The sequence below is a fragment of the Bidens hawaiensis genome, unplaced genomic scaffold, assembly GCF_021521415.1.
Source record: "Bidens hawaiensis isolate Kalapana, Puna unplaced genomic scaffold, B.hawaiensis_p1.1 tig00009159_1, whole genome shotgun sequence".
Lineage (NCBI taxonomy): Eukaryota > Viridiplantae > Streptophyta > Magnoliopsida > Asterales > Asteraceae > Bidens > Bidens hawaiensis.
Genome location: NW_027491673.1, coordinates 864,989 through 881,502, shown reverse-complemented (window position 1 = coordinate 881,502; position 16,514 = coordinate 864,989). Strand labels below are relative to the sequence as shown.

At 32.5% G+C, this 16,514-nt stretch overlaps 1 protein-coding gene across 1 annotated transcript; it reads left to right on the top strand.

Moving 5' to 3' along the window:
• Positions 1–5,870: 5,870 nt before the first annotated feature.
• On the top strand, positions 5,871–8,133 carry LOC143531348 (cationic peroxidase 1-like). The gene is made up of 4 exons (XM_077026665.1): positions 5,871–6,120; positions 7,008–7,199; positions 7,321–7,486; positions 7,571–8,133. The coding sequence occupies exons 1-4, from the start codon at positions 5,896–5,898 to the stop codon at positions 7,954–7,956; spliced, it is 969 nt and encodes a 322-aa protein (XP_076882780.1). The 5' UTR covers positions 5,871–5,895; the 3' UTR covers positions 7,957–8,133.
• Positions 8,134–16,514: the final 8,381 nt, after the last annotated feature.

The window sequence follows — 16,514 nt, the reverse complement described above, 5'->3', positions numbered from 1 at the left end:
TTAGCATTGTTGCGATTTAAAGCACTCGCAACATAATTGTTGCGATTAAGAGTACTCGCAACATCCTGTGATTTTATGGGCTGATCGCAACATCAATAGGTAATACTCGCAATATCTTGCAAAATTAGCTCGTCGCAACATCTTAAGTAATACTCGCAACATCTTAAGGTTCGCAACATTAGTGACTTTTCGCAACATATGTCCCTTCGCAACATTCTGTGATGCTAGGTTCTGATCGCAACATAATTAGTGGACATTCGCAACATGTTACTCGCAAGATAATATGTAATTCTCGCAACATCATGCGATTTCGCAACATTTCATTTGTTGCGATTAGAGTCCAGTTGTTGTGAATAGATGCCTTGATTCGCAACATTAGCAGAATTCGAAAAGAATAATCAACCTGATAACATTTCCTAATTTTAAGGGATTTGGGAGATTCTGTTATAAAGTTTTAGATTATCTCAAAATTTAATAAGATTTCAAAAATATATCTTTTATCTTATTTAAAAGATTTTGAAATTAAACTTAGAGATAATATTATCTCTTTAAAGTTTTAGATTATCTCTAATTTTAATAAGATTTCAAAATTATATCTTTTATTTTATATTAAAGATTTTGAAATTAAACTTAGAGATAATATTATTTCTTTAAAGTTTTAGATTATCTCTAATTTTAATAAGATTTCAAAATTATATCTTTTATTTTATTTAAAAGATTTTGAAATTAAACTTAGAGATAATATTATCTCTTTAACAGATTTCATTTTCCCAAGTTAATCCTAATTAAGGTTAGTTTTCGAAAATTATGATGTTCTTCAAGAACATCTTCGAAAAAAACAAGAACAGTTTCAAGAATTTTACGAAACTGTTTTCGATTATATTATCAGATTTAATACTGGAATCGAAATCTGAAAGTTTTGTAAAACAGATTTCGAAAATAATCAGGTTTTTATAATGAACAGGTTTTAATCAGACCTAACAATTCGTTAGAAGTAATACGAACATCAGATCCAATCAGTTTTATGATGATGATCAAAACCGTAAACATAAGGGTTTTAATCAAAAACTCGTTTCCTATTTTAATTCCAGTTTTTATGGACATCGAAGAAACTGATTAATCAACATCATGCTCTGATACCACATGTTGATCAGTTTCTATAATCGATGATATAATGTAAACAAGGAAATATGTAATACCTGATAATCCAGTGATGTTTGAGATTGACATCTTCTTAATCTGATCGAGTTCTCCTTTAGGGTGTATGGTTAGGATGGAGATTAGGTGTTCTTGATGAACACGATTTGAGAGAGAGAGGTAGGGGATGATTCTTATGGTGTTATTATTCATCATTAGTTATTAACCTCTCTAATAAGCTCTCTATATATACACCCAAGGGGAAACCCTATTAATGTTAGTAAGGGTAATTCCGTCCATCAAGGATTTACCAGTTATAAACATAAGGTTATTTAGGTCAATGATCAATAATAAGATAAATAATTATAAGGGCCATATATAAATATATATAAAATATATTTATTCTAACAACACCACCACCTTTACCATCATATCACAAAGGGTGTTTTATGATAAAAGAATATCTAATACGATAAACAGTCTAAAACAGTTTTATTTAATAACAAGTGTTCAACCTGATGTGTTAGAATCTGCTCACGTACCCGTCTTATTGCAACGGCGCACTAATATGGTTTCGCTTGGTAACATAATTAAACCAAAAAACTAAATTTGTCGAAATAAAAACATTAACATGTAAAGAATTAAAATACTTAAAAACAACATTTATCTGGTTGGTAAAATTCGAGCATTGGAACACGAATGTTGGTAAAACCCTGGCAGGTAAAAACTGAGCGTTACGAAAGCGAGTCAACGCAAATTCGGTTAGTAGCTCCTTATGGTATAAAAATATTGGTTAAACCAAGTGTTAAAATTAAAAAAATAAATTCATCAAATTCATATACAAAAAGACTAAATATAAAAAAAGAAAATATCAAAACGACATTTATTCAATCGGTAAAACTCGGGGCGTTCGTAAAAATCAAGTTTTGTAAATCCTGGGCGTTGCAGTGGTGAGTCGACGCGAATTCGGATAGTTTCGGTTATGTTTGTTACAGTATGGTATAAACAGTATTGGTGAAACACAAGCATTAAAACACATAAAATAAATTCTTCAAATTAACATTTAAAAAATATGTATTTAAAACGAAGTTTATTCGGTCGGTAAAACCCGAGTATTGGGAAATCGAGCGTTGTCGGTCCCAAGCATTGCAATGGTGAGTCACGCAATTTCGATCGGTTTCGGTTACATGTTTTATGGTATCAGAACTAAAAATTGGTTGGTAAAATTTGGATGTTGTCGGTACCGGGAGGTGCTTCGGTAAAACCTGAGCGTCGTTAAAAACCGAGCATTGGCGGTCCCAGACGTCATGACGGTTAGTCGGGATTTGGTCGGGTTTGGTTAAAAGAGGCCTATAAAATCTTAGCGTTGTCGGTCCCGAAAGTTGCAGTAGTGAGTCGACGCAAATTCGGTCTGTCTCGGTTAAGTTACTTACGATACTGGAATTCAAACAAAAGATTCGGTAAAACTCGTGCGTTACGACGGTGAGTCTCAAACCGAAATAAAATGCGTCCAAAAAATTACCAATAAAATGCTTCCAAAGCCGAAATATCACAAGTACCACCTTGTCCCTATCGAAGTGATCAGGCTGTGGACGGTTACCTTCCCTGCCACCCTCAAAGCCGGTCTTGATATTCACCACGCGAAAGAAACTCACGACAAAATGCTGATACAAATATATAACATCAAAAAAGAAATTCTAAATTTTATAAACTATAAATAGTAATATGAAAATAAAAAACAAACAAGTGCGGTAAATAGGTTAATTTTATAAAACAGTACAAAAAAACTAGTATGAAAAATTCATTACTAAAAAGTAGCACAAAAAATTTAACACAAAAATGCAACATAAAGAAATGCAACCAAAAATTATAGCACAAAAATCTTTCAGTAAAATACATCGCGTTTTCTATTACTTTAATTTATATATGGTTTTACAGGACACGCCAAGCCAAACTCGGATGTTGGCGCGGATCCCGATCATGTCAACATCCTGAGTGGGGTGGTGGGGCGCGACGTGTTCGCGTAGTGAGATAACTTAACTGTGAACGTAACCGTTCGAAAAAAAATGTTGTTATATATATATATATTACTCATATTAAATATAGAAATTCTTAATTTTCGAGTGTATTTAAAAAAAAGCCCTGACATTTAAAAATATGAACTTATAAAAAAGAAGGAAAACTTGAAAAATTCGAAAAATACACTTAATACCGAGAAAACTTGTTTAGAGAATCAACATGTCTTTCTTCAAATTGGTGAAACAGTATTGGTGAAACACAAGCATTAAAACACATAAAATAAATTCTTCAAATTAACATTTAAAAAATATGTATTTAAAACGAAGTTTATTCGGTCGGTAAAACCCGAGTATTGGGAAATCGAGCGTTGTCGGTCCCAAGCATTGCAATGGTGAGTCACGCAATTTCGATCGGTTTCGGTTACATGTTTTATGGTATCAGAACTAAAAATTGGTTGGTAAAATTTGGATGTTGTCGGTACCGGGAGGTGCTTCGGTAAAACCTGAGCGTCGTTAAAAACCGAGCATTGGCGGTCCCAGACGTCATGACGGTTAGTCGGGATTTGGTCGGGTTTGGTTAAAAGAGGCCTATAAAATCTTAGCGTTGTCGGTCCCGAAAGTTGCAGTAGTGAGTCGACGCAAATTCGGTCTGTCTCGGTTAAGTTACTTACGATACTGGAATTCAAACAAAAGATTCGGTAAAACTCGTGCGTTACGACGGTGAGTCTCAAACCGAAATAAAATGCGTCCAAAAAATTACCAATAAAATGCTTCCAAAGCCGAAATATCACAAGTACCACCTTGTCCCTATCGAAGTGATCAGGCTGTGGACGGTTACCTTCCCTGCCACCCTCAAAGCCGGTCTTGATATTCACCACGCGAAAGAAACTCACGACAAAATGCTGATACAAATATATAACATCAAAAAAGAAATTCTAATTTTTATAAACTATAAATAGTAATATGAAAATAAAAAACAAACAAGTGCGGTAAATAGGTTAATTTTATAAAACAGTACAAAAAAACTAGTATGAAAAATTCATTACTAAAAAGTAGCACAAAAAATTTAACACAAAAATGCAACATAAAGAAATGCAACCAAAAATTATAGCACAAAAATCTTTCAGTAAAATACATCGCGTTTTCTATTACTTTAATTTATATATGGTTTTACAGGACACGCCAAGCCAAACTCGGATGTTGGCGCGGATCCCGATCATGTCAACATCCTGAGTGGGGTGGTGGGGCGCGACGTGTTCGCGTAGTGAGATAACTTAACTGTGAAAGTAACCGTTCGAAAAAAAATGTTGTTATATATATATATTACTCATATTAAATATAGAAATTCTTAATTTTCGAGTGTATTTAAAAAAAAGCCCTGACATTTAAAAATATGAACTTATAAAAAAGAAGGAAAACTTGAAAAATTCGAAAAATACACTTAATACCGAGAAAACTTGTTTAGAGAATCAACATGTCTTTCTTCCATTTGCTTTTGATACATTTGGTTTCTTGGCCCTAGAGGCTGTAAATTTTTTGAGTAGGGTTCAGCGTGTCGTACACGGAACCTCTTCAACTCCTAGGTCTCAAATCTTCGTTTTTAGTAGGATTGACTTTGCTATTCAAAAGTGGGTAGCGGCGCAGCTTGTTGCCCGTTTACCTGCCACTTTATTGTAAACATTTCGTGAATAAAACAAATGCCCAAAACTGCTAAAAAAATTAAAAAATTAAAAAATTAAAAAATAATACTAGTTTTTTTTCCCCACATTTTTTCTCAGCCATTTGTTTAAAAAGCAGATAGTTAGAATTTATAATTAGCCTAATTAGGCACATTAGTGTTAATTTTTGAGTGTTTTTAAAAAATGCCCTGACATTTAAAAAAGTTATGAGCTTATAAAAAAGAAAGAAAACTTGAAAAATTCAAAAAATACATTCAATACCTTATTTTTTTTCCCCTCATTTTTTCTCAGCCATTTTTTTAATAAGGAGATGGTTAAAATTTACAATTCACCTAAACAACTTTAAATTAATAACAATATAGGTAGGGTCTTCAATATTTCTCAGTTCTCACATCAACCTAAAAGAAAAGAAAAAAATCAATTTTTAAATCCGCTCAGTATCATTTTTCTCTTATTTTGGAATCCAGTTCATCTCCAGTTAAATGTTTGATTTCCCTTGATAATTCATATTCACTTTTGATGACTTATATAATAGGTTTTTCACGTGTTCAATCTTACGTTTTATGTTATATTTTATAATAATTCTTCGAATAATGATGACTTTTAGTTAAATGCTTAAAACACAAGTTACTTCAAATTTCTTTTCAAAATAATAATATCAATATATCATTCATTATAATAATAAAAAATATAAAAATTATATGATAAAAGCTTGAATTGAAGGGGTGAAGATTTGGGATAGTGGGCTTCAGTGGCGGGTTTTCCCTGGAACAGTAGATGGGCTTGGGCTATCCAGCGTTGTCTGCGATCACGAGTGTATGGGGGTCGCTTTTTTGCCATCGAGTTACCACGTGTATCCAGGTTAAAAAAAAGTAATAAGGTAATCCTTTGATTAATTTCCATAATAACCACAAAGGTAACACTATTTTACAACTTTGGTTCAACGGTGCATGAAATCACCTTCTCACGTCCTTATATATAATGCACATATACATCTAACTAAGCACTACAAATTCCTTTCTCCTACCACCTTCTTTACCTTTCTTCAATTAGTTGAGTTCATGGCTTCATCATCATCTTCTTACATGTATAGTCTATCAACATGTATTTTGTGTTTGTGTGTATTCATTGAGACAACCTCAGGCCAACTGTCAGCCAACTTTTATGGTAGCTCATGCCCTAATTTTAGCTCCATCATATCAAGTGCCGTGAACTCTGCTGTCTCAAATGAAGCGCGAATGGGTGCTTCTTTGCTCCGTCTACATTTTCATGATTGCTTCGTTAATGCAAGTATCCAATCACCATACCTCCTTGTCGTTTCTTTTACCATTGCAGTGCGCTTTGACGACGTATAACCTGCTAGTTAGTTAGCATCACATTGTGCTTTGGTATTATGTAACTTATTATAAAAAAACCTAGATTGAATAGTTGGTTTAAGTTCAAGAAATAGTACGCGAACCTATTGAGAATTTTCATTTACTTTTAGGAAGAATTTAGTGTATGTTTAAAAAAAAGACCGTGTTTTGTGGTTTTAACTAATCAACCATTTAACAAGCGCATTGTTGATTGAATAGGTTTAACTAGATAAAAAAAAGAAAGAAAGTGGGTGGGTGGGGGGGGGGGGGGGTTTGGCATGTTGTGGTTTGGTGAATGAGATGGTTAATGATGCCTCCATACCTTTCACAAGTAGTCTAATAAGTAAGGTGTTTTAACTTACAGTAATTATTATTTTTGTTAACTTTTACTAAACTTTTCTAGTTACATAAGCCTAAATATTGTAAAATTTTACTAGCTTCCTATTAAAAGAACTCTAATACGGAGTATTAGAACCGTGACTTTCTTGAATTTTTGGGTGTTTCGTACTCCCATTAAAGAACCCCGTTCCTCTAATATATTGTATAGTATTATAAAGAAGTTAATCATTATTTTGTTAAAGAAAATACTTGGTTAAGCAAAATTAGTTAATCACATAATATCTACGTCCTTAAAGTAGATTCTTACGCGGGTTTAGTTGTTGACTTTGTCTACCCGACAAAGAACTTACTCATCTGTTCTCTTATGGGTCCTTAGACACGTGAAGACTTTTCCAACAAACTAGATATAGCTTAGTGAAATGTTTTTTTTTTAATTATTATATTGAATATTAATTTCATAACTTTGGAATGATATGTAGGGATGTGATGCATCAGTGCTACTTGATGACACTGCAAATTTTACGGGAGAAAAAACCGCTGGACCTAATAACAATTCATTGAGAGGTTTCGATGTTATTGACACCATCAAGAGTCAACTAGAGAGTTCATGCCCTGGAGTAGTCTCTTGTGCAGATATATTAGCAACCACTGCTCGCGATTCCGTTGTGGCTGTAAAAACCATAAACATTTCTTATTAGTGAAGAAAAATGAAAACCCTGAACACGACATAATTACATATATCTCCTAAATTAATATTGTAAATATTATAACAAGCCTTGGTTTTGTTTTCAGCTTGGTGGACCGAGTTGGAACCTGGTGTTTGGGAGGAGGGACTCCACCACGGCTAGTTTAAGTGCGGCTAATTCGAACCTCCCTGCACCAACTTTGAACCTTAGTGGTCTTATTTCATCCTTTTCAAACCAAGGATTTACAACTAATGAAATGGTTGCTTTATCAGGTAATCAAACATGAAAACACAAAATGCGTAATAAGTAATGATTTATGTCGTATTTATTGGTATACAATATTTACCCCAATGTAGGATCTCATACGATTGGCCAAGCAAGGTGTACTGTTTTCCGAGCTCGCATCTACAATGAAAACAACATAAATTCGTCATTCGCAACATCTGTAAGAGCGAATTGTCCTTCAAGTGGTGGTGACAACAATCTGTCACCATTAGATGTTGTTTCTCCCACGTCTTTCGACAACGCATATTTCAATAATTTGTTGAACCAAAATGGTTTATTGCATTCTGATCAAGAACTTTTCAATGGTGGTTCAACGGATGCCCAAGTGAGAAATTACAGTTCTAACGCGGCAACCTTCTCGACAGATTTCGCAAATGCAATGGTTAAGATGAGTAACCTTAACCCGCTGACTGGATCAAGTGGCGAAGTCAGGACCAATTGCCGAAGAACCAATTGATTACTTCTTATATCTGAAAGATGATGAAAACTACTTCTCAAATAAAATTCTTGAAGCAAGAATATTGTTGTTAAGGGTTACTATTGTACTTTGTTCTTTAATATTATAATCAAAGTAGACGTTTATTTGCATTTGTGTTCAATGATTAATATCATATGTTATGACAACAATTTTCAACATGATTTTGAGTAGAATCAGAAAGATGGTATGTTATGCCGACAGAAATTAACCGAGTTTATTATCATCATTATTATTATTTTAACAGCTAAATATTGAACTCTATAAGAATAGAACCCTTAACCTCCTATTTTACACATTCACTCAGCACTTGACCAGAAACTAATTGATTTAATTAAATCAACAACAACAATTATAATCAATGAAATACTACCAAAATCAAACTATAAGCAAGGTCTGAGAAAAGTGAAATGTAAACAGACCGTACCTCTATTCCAAAAAAATAAAGAGAGTTCTTCTAGAGAGAAAACCAGCTCCAAAACTCATATGTATAAAATCATATAAAAATGATAAAGTTCAGCAATAAACTTCTAAAGAGAGAACAATATATTAAATGGTAATAACAACAAAAACAAGTTATAATAAAACAATTTATAAATAAAAACTATGATAATAGCAACGAATAATAAAAATATGCAATAATAATTTAAAAATAACATCTTATATTAATTAATCATTTAGCACTAGAAAGTTAAACAAATAAACAAGTTAAGTTTGAATACTAATAATAATAATAATAATAATAACAATAATAAATAAAAGCAAAATACGAAATAAAAAACTTATAGAAGTTGGGGGATATGCAAAGAAACTATCAAAGTGGCACATGATAAAAATAAGGTGAAAAGAAGTATTTGAGTTTAAAACTTATAGAAATGACATTTAAATTGGGACAACAAAAAATGAAAAAGTGGACATTTAAAATGGGACGGAGAGAGTAATATTTACCATTAAACAAAATTATCTGAAGTATTTGAGTTTCAAGTTTGAAAATATCTGATTTCGTCTATAAAAACCTTTAGTAAGACTAATTATTATGCATGGAATCATTATTAAGTAGTTAAAAATATATTATTAACATTTTTGTCAAAATGTCATATTATAAAACTTATATTAAGTGATGAATATATGGGTGGTTTTAAATATTATAGTTCTTTTTTTGAATGGCGGTATTATATTTTACGATAACATACTAACTACTCCAAAAAAAAAAGACTACAATTTTGAATATTATAGTAACAACAAATTGGATAAATTGAATATCCATATTATAATGCAAGACATGCATACTAATCCTGTGCCTAAACTTTCACGTAATGCTTAAAATATAACGAATTAAATGTAAAATGCAGACTTGGGAACATACGCGTTTCGTTTTCTAGAGAGATTTTTGTTTCTATATGGATTAGTTTTCGTCAACGGCCCAATCTCTATTAGAAATAACATCAATCTTTGTCCCGGTCTTTTTTATTTGACTTTTACTTCACCAATTTTCATCACCATAATTATCAAACTCAACTTGTTTAATATGTTATAAATCATTTTAGTTTATCATAACAAATTGTACAAAATTTTATTGTTATATTTGGCATTTGGAAAGCGTTAAGAGAAGATCTTGTTCAAAATAACTATTACAATTCAGAAATTGGACATGAATACAACCGTAAAAAGAAATAATTGATATCTCAAGCTCACCCGGGTTTTCATCCTAGTACCATGTGTATGCAGAAAATTCTACTCTTGTGGTAACACAATAACGTCAAGTGGCAGACGGGGCCTGACGGAATGGTTTCCCAAGAAATGCCCAAGAGAAATTCTGAAGCCAGCGTGGGCCAGTTAAGACAAAATTGTTTGGCCAGACATCATGCCTCCTCAATTTGGGGACTGCAATGGCTTAAACACAAAAATGTCGTCGTAGTAAAAAAAAATTATAATAATAAATAAATCATAGAACAATTGAAGAGAATCCATGATAAATACGATTTTCTTAATTTTTGTACGCTTATATCATGGTAGAACAGTCGGATCACTTGATTAATTGTTGGAAATTTACTCATTTGTTGTTGTGTTGTTAGAAGTTTATGGTGTATATTCTTTACATTTTACGTGTATAGAGTTTGAAGTAAAGAAGTCTTCTCTATAATCATATATTTATATAAATACATATAAAACTTTAACTTAGTTTTTTAAAGCTATTTTATTATAACATATAATTAAACACATGTGGGAACGTATTCAAATGAGTCAATAAGCGAATGTTTTCTATTCAAATGGTTCAAACTGAATAATTCGACGAACAAGCTTAAAGGTTGCAACTTTTATCAGTACATAATATACTGAAAACTAAACGATCATGTAATCCTAATTCCTAACTTATACTACACAAATGAAATTATAAACTAAGAGCATTCTCAACAGCTCATTAAAAAATTATGAGAGAAATCTCTAAATTTTTATAGGACTGTAAGTGGTTGTGAGTAGAAAAGAGAGAAATTTTAAAGAGATAAGTAAATTTTGAGTAAATTTGGAGGAACAACGTTGATCCTCTATATATTTTTTAATATATTTGAAAGTGGTTGTGAATAGAGGAAAAAGAAAAGATAATGAAACACATGTGAAAAATAGTATTTAATTGTATTTGAGAGAGAAAATGTAGTGTTTTTTTATTGTAATTATAGACTTAGAAATAGAGAAGTTGTCGGGAATGCTTTAAAAGACAAGATATATAACGAGAGAATGAATTCTTCTTTCGGCCTAGCCTGTTACTCCCCAAGCCCAATCCAACTACTAATTCCACACCCAGATTAAAGGGATATTGGTTTTAATACTCTTAACTTTCTCTCATTGGTAGATAGCATTCCCAACTTTCAATTTGTTGCATACCACACTCAACTTTCACTCTATTTTCTTGTACCACTCCCCGTCTAAAGGAACACTAACTACGTTAATATTTTGGACTAAAAATGTCATTCAAATTAGTTGAGGGGGTAAAAAAGAAATTTAATTTTTTAACACATATATCTCATACCCATATAAGCTACCAGAGAGAGAGATTGTCAACCATAGAGAGAGATGGTCCGCCATATTTTCCGGCGACGATCTAGTCTGGGATCCCTGGACAGGGACAGTGGTATTTGTACAAGTACAACACCGGGGGTGGACGCAGACAAAGAAGAGGGTGTCGACGAGCAGGGTTCCACCACCTCGTCGCCGTCATACCCGATAGTTCAATGGACGACAATGGAACAGATTAGAAATATACGGAACACCTTCGACAACTGACAACGGTCTATTACCCCACCCCTACCTAAAACTCTGTCCTCTGCAATTTGTTAAAACCCTAGGAAGAACCCCAATTTCACAAGTCGATCTGCAATTTATTAATTCCCTTTTCTGATTTGAATCTCAATGATTCCTAAATTGATGCCATTTACTTGTTAATCTGATATGGTATGCAAACATTTTGAAGGAAATAAGGAATGTCTTATGTGGTAGACGGGTTGGTGTTGGAACCCTGGTGTAGTGGTGGTGGTGGTTGATGAGGATGGAGTGGTGATGCTTGATCTAGGGTTGGATGGTGGTAAATTTTGGTAAATGTTAAACAATTTAACTTTCTTTTTCATCCCTCAATTATTTTAAATGGCATTTTTAGTTCAAAACATTAACGAGATTAGTGTTCCTTTAGACGGGGAGTGGTACAGGAAAATATGATGAAAATTGAGAGTGATGGGTGACAAATCAAAAGTTGGGAGTGTTATCTACCAACGAGAGAAAGTTGTGAGTATTAAAAACCAATATCCCCATATTAAATGCGAAACATTGCATGAAAGCCCACGGATGCTCCGACATCATACCCATCGGGTTGGAAAAAGACTTGACCTCGAGTCTGGCTCCATCCCCGAGATCCCGTGCATTGACTTCCCCTGAGTCTGGCCCATTAACATAAGTTCAATCCAATCCAATCCAATCCTAAGGCTAAGAGCAAGGCAAAATATGTTCATAAGTAATTGTAATTTTAAATTAATAGTAGCTTAAAAATATTATGCCTTGTATTGAAAATCTTGTACATAGGCACTTTTCGGGTGAGATTCATGACAAAAACGACTTCCAAATGATATTCTGGAAGGATTATGGCGTCTTATTTCCAGCCAGATTCGCACTACTGTTTAGTCAGATTCGTGCTAAATGCTGTCTGCACAGATCCATGATTGTAATTGCATCACCACAGTGCAAAAATTATAGAAAAGAGAAATATATTGCTTTTGCATAAATTAAACTTCCCTGAACTTGGTTCAAAAAATGAACAATACAGCTTACCTTACGAAAGCTTTCTTTTGTAGAAATGTGACATATATGTTACAATTTATTTTACACAGGTTATTTTAAAGGGTTTTAAAGATTTTTAATGTTTGTTAAATAATATTAATATTTCTTAACCGGCTTCAACACTTTTCCACCTTCAACTTTGGTCACAAAATGTTTTTTTATGGTACTGTAACGAACCGAACTGAAACCGATCGAGTTCCTGTTGCTTAACACGTTGGTTTAAAGTAGCTATAGAGAGAGGCTTGGATCCTTTTAGGTTTACAGCTAGGTAACTGATGGAGACGTTATGGTTACTTCGTGCATCATGTTCAAAGTTAAGTATAAACGTAGATAATATAAACCTACATATTTTTAAGGTAAAGTTAAATGTACTAACAAAGTACAAACATATAAATAAAAATAATAACTAAAAAAATTTAAATACATTTTTACTTGCTACTATCCGGCTATGCTTCAATTACTTTCAATTAACAATCGCCAATAAATTGTATTTTTGGTAAAACTAGCTGAAAACTGGTGGCTGGTGGCTTGAAGCTAGTAGCTGTATCATTTTAGATATATTTAGATGTTTGACAAAGTAGCTAGATTTTTTAATAAAATGTATAATTACTAAAATATGCATAACTAAAAACAATAATAGTATATATATATATCTATATATATATATTTTGGAAGGTTATTTAAGTAAATTAAAATACTAAAAGCTTGTAGCTCTTTCTAAACGCCACTAGTAGAAGTTTTAAGCTTTAAGTTTTTTCTTCTGACCTAAAAGCTTCAAGCTCCTTGAACCAAACAAGACTTTTAATTAAGTAAGATCTTTTTTTAAAAACTTGAAGCTAAAAGCTCCTAAAAGCTTCCTGCCAAACATACCCTAAAAATAAATAAAAAAATCCACTAAATGATTAATATTCTTGTGAAGAAAACTTGGCTGGCCCGAGGGAATAGGGACCCGATCCCTTGTAGCTTTGCCGGTGTTTAGTATTGTAATTTACTTATGAGTTGAAAGAAGAATGGCTTGATAGATACATTATACAACATGATGAACTCATTGGGATAAATTGGCGGTGTACCCTCCACCACCCGAATTGACACTAGATTATGACATGTTCAAGTTGTTAAAAAAACGACATTCATGCAGCTTTAAAAAATTAGGCAAACAGCAATAATTAGCCATAATCTTGTTGTCAGCTTGTAATTTTTCAAATATTTCAATCTAACGTAGTCATATATCATCTATCAATTTGTCTCCATGTTTTGTTGTTTGACCTTACTTCATCATCATATGTTAAAATAGTCCATATTTTCTGCTAAAAAGAAATATTTATGGATTATATTTCAATACTTGACGTGATGGTATATATGGCCAAATGCCAAGTTGTCAAATGATGTCGGGAGATTATGCGAGTATGTGGATTTACTAGTTGGATTTTTAAATCGAACGGGTTTTTATCTCACCGCACTATCATGTTTTCGGACGAGTATTCACGGGCGTTGGTTTAGCTGAGGGTTTTCCCCGTATAAGAAGTCGAGTGTATCGCGATGTGAAAATTTTGTCAGTATCACATTTGAAGGATTAATTGGCCGTTTAAAATAAACCATTAATATTTGGCATGATAATTTATAATATACATAACTAGGAAGATACCCGACGCGTTGCGTTGAGTTAATGTTGTTGACAGTCGTACTCGTACAATGTACTTATCAAATCGTGCGGTGTGACTGCTAGTCGAGGTGAATTCGATCGATGACGGGTTACGAAACCAGTAATAATCCCCTCCCCCTCAAAAAAAAACCTTGTTAACTTTCCGTATACTCCGTTAAGGCGTAATAAATGGAAAACGTAGGTGTCAAAAGAAATAAAATTAAAAATGTAAAAAAGAAGGTTGGATGAATTGTAAATGTAGTAGACAAATATAAAAGAAATGTGTGAAAAAAAAACCACGCGAGCTGCATTTGGAATTGATACAAATTCGTTGATTCTGGAATCGAGTGACAAAAAAAGTGATAAAAAAACTCGCGTATTGCGTTTGCGGACTAACGCGAATGCGCTCGAAATCGACGTTGTCGGGACTAAATCGTATACATGTCTTGTGGTGGTGGCGACGCAAGTTCGGTTGGTACCAGGTTACGACACCTAAATTAAAGTTATAAAGTAATTCGTCCACATAAAAAAGAGTGGCGAAAACAAAAAATATACGCACGTTTTGGCCGTGAGCTTACGTCAATTCACCAAGAACCGAAGGACTTGTAACAACTCGCTGAAAAAAAAACGTTAGGTTGCGACCGCGAGCTAATGTGAATTTGACCGGAATTATTTGACGATATCAGCGGTACAATACCCCGTATTTTATGGCAGCAAAACGACGCGAATAAAAAAACGAAAAACAAATTAAAAGAAAAAAAAAAGGTCAACCAACCATGTGGACCAATGTTACATCGCCAAACTTTTTAATTATTATATATAACTTTAATACATATTTAATGATCATGGTCGAAAAGCAAGGAAGGGAGATAAAATGGATAGGCTAAACGTATTATCTTCTTTATTTGTTAAACTCTATTCTCTAAACTTTCATTTTTTTAACAATTTTATTTAACATATTGCTCTCATAACATTTTTTTTTCCGTTTTTATTCTCTCTTTTAAATATCAAATCAAATACAATAAAGTTTCTTTTTACCTTTTTTGTTTTTCTCTTTTGTGTATTTAATTCTCGTCATCGTATTAATGTAAAATTTGAGGGAAGGATAGGGGGATGCTTAGCAACCCCCTCCCCCCAGTGTAAAAGCGGATAGATGTAATGCTTGTTTATGATATAGAAATCACAACACACCCGAACAATTGGGTAACGACACCCAACTGTAGATACATATAACGCCACTACGGTTAGATAATTGGGTCTAAGAACACCACCCAAAGAGCCAATGTTAAGGTTGCATAAACTAATCAGTTTAACTCATAATCAAATGAGATAAATTAAAACAAAAACTTTTCATTCTAAAACACAAAGCCCTTTAATTCATTTCATCGATACAAAAGTAGATGAAATTCAGTTATATCCCATAGAGCCATAAGTTAGAGAATTCTCAGCTCGTTTCTTATGATTACGTGAGTAAGTTTTATAAATCATATGATTTGATTATGGGTGATTGTGAGTAGATTAGAGAGCTCATATAAGAAACATTTATTATGTGAAATATTCTTATTAAAACTATCATTTCACATTAACTACGTTAATCTTATAATAACTATTATATTTAACCTTCTATTATTCTTTTCTAAATCTTTCTCACATTCATAACTACTAATTATATTATTTTTAATGAGATTTTCTAACAAGACATTGAACCAGCTCAATTGCATTAGTTATAGTAAAATAATGGAAGTGGTTGTTTAATAATAAATACTAATAGAAAAATGATGAGAAAATTAGAAGTGGTGAAACCGTGAAAGTAATTTTAGAGGTAATTAATAAAGTTAATTAGTAGTCATAGACTCATAATGGAAGAAAGATTTAGGATAGAATAACAAATGGTTAAATATGATATTTATTATAAGATTAATGTAATTAATATAAAAATGATAGTTTCAATAAGAATATTTCACATAATAAATAGATGTTTCTTATCGTTAGAGCATATATTAGAAATTCTCTTTCTTAAAAATGATTTATACGAAATGACATCAATTTCAACATTTAATCTCTTTACATCAAGTAACTCCAAAGAACCCAAAGACTTTTGGCACACGTACAAAATGAATCTTCAAACTTGCCTTTGGTGTGCGCTTAATTTATCATTAAATAAATATCTCGTAGTATTCAAAATCATCAATTCATTAGTTATACATCAGGTCCCGTTATAAATAACTACTCTTATGCCTAACAAAGTTTATTAATTCATATATCTTCTACAACGTAGTCGTGATATGAATATTAAATATTTTGAAATGTAATTTTGATTTTTTGGGCACGAACTTTTTTTTAAAAAGAACTTAATACTAGTGAAATATTAGTTTTATTTTGGAAACTTATAATTTAAACAACTGTAATTAAAGTGTAAAACTGAAAAAATTCACGAAACCTGGCAAGACCCGCGAGACTTGCAACGATTGGACCCTTGTTATATTACAGTATGGTCGGTTCCCAACACTTGAGAATATTGGGTCGAGATTGGCGAACAATATCCGTTTTCTCCTATAAAGGTGAGGGTTGT

Bases quoted from the DNA above. Each gene is read 5' to 3' on its own strand.
- LOC143531348 (XM_077026665.1), top strand. From the start codon at position 5,896: ATGGCTTCATCATCATCTTCTTACATGTATAGTCTATCAACATGTATT. The intron at 6,121-7,007 runs GCAAGTATCCAA...AATGATATGTAG, and splicing joins TTCATGATTGCTTCGTTAAT to GGATGTGATGCATCAGTGCT. The intron at 7,487-7,570 runs GTAATCAAACAT...ACCCCAATGTAG, and splicing joins TGAAATGGTTGCTTTATCAG to GATCTCATACGATTGGCCAA.